This window comes from Stylophora pistillata, chromosome 3 (assembly GCF_964205215.1).
Source record: "Stylophora pistillata chromosome 3, jaStyPist1.2, whole genome shotgun sequence".
In the NCBI taxonomy this organism is placed as follows: domain Eukaryota; kingdom Metazoa; phylum Cnidaria; class Anthozoa; order Scleractinia; family Pocilloporidae; genus Stylophora; species Stylophora pistillata.
In genome coordinates, this window is record NC_142521.1 from 17,297,501 (window position 1) to 17,302,500 (window position 5,000).

Below are 5,000 nucleotides of genomic sequence, written 5' to 3' on the forward strand. Positions count from 1 at the left end.
ATGTTAAAATACTGTTATTAGCACCAACTGGAAAAGCTGCTATTGGCATACAAGGTAATACAATACACAGTACCTTGGCAATTCCAGCAAGCCAGTCACTAAAGATTTATAAACCTCTTGACTCAAGTAGACTTAACACTCTGAGATGTAAACTTCATGCAGTGAAACTAATATTTTTGGATGAAATTTCAATGGTTGGCAATACTATGTTTAATGTACAAATAAATAACAGATTAAAAGATATTATGGGCAGCAAAGAACCATTTGGAGGTGTAAGCATGATAGCACTTGGTGATTTATTTCAGTTACAACCTGTTATGGATGGTTATGTGTTTAAAGATATGAACAACTCAGAATATCGCTCTTGCTTCCAACTTGTGGCAAGAACTATATACAATGTTTGAATTAGAAGAAATTATGAGACAAAGAGAAAGCAAAGAATTTGCTCAACTTCTTAACAGGTTACGAGAAGGTAATCACACTCCAGAAGACATTGCAAAACTTAAAGAGAGATGCATTTCAGAAAATTGTACAAATTACCCTATCAATGTCCCCCATTTGTTCATACAGAATTCTAAAGTTGATGAGTTTAATAGGAGAGTTCACATGGCTGCAACTGGTGAAAAGTATACAATTAAAGCCTTAGATAGTGTTGTGGGTGCTAACTCTGCAGAACTAAGGGATAAGATCTTAAAGCAAGTACCATTTGATCCTAGAAAAACTAAGCAATTACCTTTAAACCTTCAACTTGCTGAAGGTGAAAGAACAGAAATCGCAGTGAATCTAAGGACTGATGATGGCATGACAAATGGTGCTGCTAATATTGTAAGGAAGATACAATTACATGACAAAAACAGACCTTCTGGAAAAATATGGGTAGAATTTGACCAAGCACATGTAGGAGGAAAAACTAGACATGATTATAGGCACTTATTTGTACAAGGTATTGAACGCAAATGGACTCCTATCAAACCTATCACTGCACAATTTGCAGTTGGAAGAAACAGAACAGCTCAGGTTGTGAGAAAGCAATTTCCATTGAGACCTGCAGCTGCTAAAACCATTCACAGATCACAAGGTGACACTGAGACAAGAATAGTAGTTAACTTTAACACCAGGAGAGCAATACCTCACATTCATTATGTAGGATTAAGTAGAGTAACAACTATAGAAGGGCTTTACATAACTGACCTTTGTGAGAACAAAATAGCTGTAAATCATGATGTTAAAGCAGAAATGCAACGCTTACGGACAGAAAAGCATCTCCACTTTTCTTTAACTCCTATTTATGAAATACATGAACCTACTGTTAAGTTATGCTTCCTTAATTCAAGATCATTGCATAAACATATAGAAGACATACGCAAAGATTTGAACTATTCACATACTGATGTCAGTATATTCTCAGAAACAAGGTTATATACTTTAGACAGCAATACTGCATACACAATTAGTGGCTACAGTTTATTTAGAAATGACAGTCAATGCACAACATGTAATACCAGACCTTATGGTGGAACAGAGCTGTGTATAGTAAAATAAGTTTTATTCCTGGGTATCCAGTTTGCATGAACACAAATGGCGTAGAAATAACTATTGTAAAACTTGAAAAAATACCACAAATTACCATAATAGGTGAGTATCGGTCACCCAGAGTGCCTGTACGACAGATGTGTTTAGCATTAACAGAACTTCTGACTATGAACTGTTCCCAATTTAAACTATTTATGGGTGATTTTAATGTGAACTGGTTAAATGAAAAAGAGAAACTTCCTCTTTATAATTTCTTCATTAGAGAAAACAGCTACAGGCAATTAATATCATGTTATACAACTGACAACAGAACCACCATAGACCACATTTATACTAATTTACCTGAATCACAGGTGAATTTGCACATTTTAGAAACATATTTTTCAGATCATAAAGCAATCTGTGCATTAATTCGAACATAATTGCTGCTGTAGACAGCCGTCAATATTCTTGAAGCCATCGATAAATTAACCGTAAAAGTGTCAAAGAAACTAGAAATATCGAAAATAAAACTCTTTTGTGTGGTGTAACTGAGCTTAAAAGAGGATTCTGTTGCTTAAATGTTTCAAAAGGAAGCTTTAATACCACATCTGTAAATGAGCTCCAAGCGTCGTAACTTGGCCGGGTAGGATTAGTTATTTGCTTTGTATTTTATAAACAAATAAAAGCATGAGTTGACATCTGTAAATGAGCTGCAATCGTCATAACTCCAGTAGGATTAGATATTCGCCTTGTATTTTATAAACAAATAATAGCACATATTGTACGTAGTATTAAAACATGCAACTAACAGCAGCACTCATTTCTCATTGAGAACTGCTACATGTAGTTTAAATTTTCTTGTGTTGTTTGAGGTTGCTGTCTAATTTTGGATAGTAACCCTGAACGCTCTCTTTTCCCCGCCATTTGATTAAAACTTACAAAGGCAAGTATTACTTTGCTTTAAACATTACATTACAACTTTACATGTACAACGCAAAAATACAATTTCTTTAATTAAAATATATTAAAATTTATTATCTTGCTACAAAGTATTCATTTTAAATCTCTTTCTCTCAACAGCTTTAACATGGACAAAAATCATGAACTAACAGGATATCTCCATGCTGTATCGCCAGTGAAGAAAAGCTCAAAATCAAGCTACTTTGAAATGTTACTTCAAACTGGCTCTGATAGTACCGTTAGAGCAATATGCTTTGCCACAAAAAAACACGATGACCTGAAAGCCAGAAGTTCAAAAAAGAGCCCTGTGAAGCTCAGCAACTTCCAAATGGATCTTAAATCAAATACAGTACTTATGGACAACAAAGTCCGAATTGACGCAACCAAGGTATCATTCACACCAAAAGAAATACCACAAACAAATAACATAGCGTCACTCTCTGGTGTCCACTTCCAACAGCTGATAACAATTAAAGCGAAAGTTAAAAAGATCAGTGGTACAAAAAAAGTAACTACAGCGAATGGAGAAAAATGTAAAGCTGAATGCTTCCTCAGCGATCCATCCGGAACAATAACATTAACTCTCTGGGAAGACAAAATAAATGAAGTCAGTGAAGGAAAAACTTATACATTCCATAACGTTAGAGTTATAAAAGAATACAAGTCTGACAAACTAGCCTTGGGCACAACGATGCATGACTGTACAGTGTCGGAAGCAGAGGACTTCATTGAATCCTTACCCCAGTCTGTTGAACTGCCTGATTCTTTTACAACCACAGAGGCCAAGGTTGAAGTCATTGGTCTGCTAACATTCGGAAAGTACCTTTCATGTTTACAGTGCCACAAAAAGGTAGCAGATGGATCTTTTACTGCCAAGATTATAAAATGTGGTAACTGTAATCTGACGCAAAAAAGAGATAAATGTATTACCAACTGTTTTGCACAAGTTAAAGTTTCACAAGATGACAACCAGTTCACTGTAACATTCTTCCAAGAACAAATTAAAAAAGTTTTTAATATCTTACAACGTCCACAAACACTGGATGAAGAAAAGATAACAGAAGCACTCTTAGATGCTCCAATCTTAAAAATAAAATATGACAATAAATCAAAGATCATAAACGAGGTATCTCCCTATATCATTTGAATAGCTGTTCATGTACTTCCCTCATCATTGGCAAAGGTTGAAAACAAAAACGTGGGAAGTGCAAACCTGTACAAACAAAATTACAAAGTTCTTTTATTAATGCCAGATTTACGCTCACATACAACCTGTAAGACAGTATACACAGGCAGAAATGCTGTTATAGTTTATTCCTATTAAAATCATTGTGTAAATGATTTCGATCAAAAAGTAACAATATACAACATTGAATGAGTGGTTCAGTTGCTATTAATTAGATTACACTTTATTGCAATTTTTTGGCAATTTCGTTAACTTTGAGTAGTTCCGTTACAGTTATTTCCCCTTAAACAGTTCTTGAAGTACCCTTAAGTTTCGTTACAGTTCATTACAACATAAATATACCATGTGGAATTACTAATGTTTAACAAAATAAGTTGTGTTAATAAAAGCAATTGAATTACCACATTGTCTTTGCCACTGTGTTACGATTTTTTCCGGTACACTTATTTCCATACCTTTATATGTTACATGCAGTTCATTTTGAAAAATATTAATGCTAATGGACATACAACATAGTGAACACAAGGCAAAAAAAAAAAAAAAAAAACACCCTAGTATAAAAGAAACAGAAGTACTACACTTGATTGCATAAAATAAAACTATCCGCTCCCAGGAAACACCTTGCACTACCAAATGTTAGCATAGCGGACCTTTTTTTAAAAAAATCACTGGAGTAACATATGCCACTGTTCTTTGTGAAAACGCCATCCTATTGCAGCAGACACAAGTACCCGTTGGGTACCTATTTTTGTATATTTGTTACAGTTCTGATTTCCACCACCAATTTTTAAGAACAATTTAAGAACACCTTCAGGCTGATTTTTCACTAAGCACCCGATATATAAGAACCTGATCAGCCTGACCTCCAAAATCAGTGTTCTTATATGCGGGTGTTTACTGTATGAGAAAAGACAATACACTGCTTTACTCACATCGATTAAATTATAATAATTATTTTACCTTACAGTAGTTTTGTTTCTTAAAATTTTTTTTTCTAGTAGTACCAAGATGGTAATGTTACTTTGTGAATCTGGGAGCTAAATAAATCAGAAGTATTCCAAGTTTTTTCACCAGGGAAGGGTCGATCATAGTCACATCAGAGCCAGAATCAATTAGGCCGTAGGTAGTGACGGCTGTTCCATTGTTCCCAATGACCTTGAGGGGTACGATTTGTAACAGGACCTCCGATGGTCGTGCCATCGTTGTGGTGGTGCAGCCGCTCGAGGGAGCAGGAGGATTGTCTTGCGAAGGTCGAGCCACAGGAACGTCCTGGACGGCAGTGTTTTCTATGTGATTGGCTTGGTGAGCGCTACTCCTTTCAGGGTTAGATAATGAAAAG

At 35.3% G+C, this 5,000-nt stretch overlaps 1 protein-coding gene and 1 pseudogene across 1 annotated transcript; both read left to right on the forward strand.

The window, feature by feature from the left end:
• The window catches only part of LOC148734801 (uncharacterized), a 3,168-nt pseudogene extending 1,213 nt beyond the window's left edge, over positions 1-1,955 (forward strand).
• Positions 1,956-2,041: 86 nt separating this feature from the next.
• LOC148734802 (uncharacterized) lies at positions 2,042-4,067 on the forward strand. The gene has a single exon (XM_088755471.1). The coding sequence runs from the start codon at positions 2,603-2,605 to the stop codon at positions 3,620-3,622; it is 1,020 nt and encodes a 339-aa protein (XP_088611597.1). The 5' UTR covers positions 2,042-2,602; the 3' UTR covers positions 3,623-4,067.
• Positions 4,068-5,000: the final 933 nt, after the last annotated feature.

Bases quoted from the DNA above. Each gene is read 5' to 3' on its own strand.
- LOC148734802 (XM_088755471.1), top strand. From the start codon at position 2,603: ATGGACAAAAATCATGAACTAACAGGATATCTCCATGCTGTATCGCCA.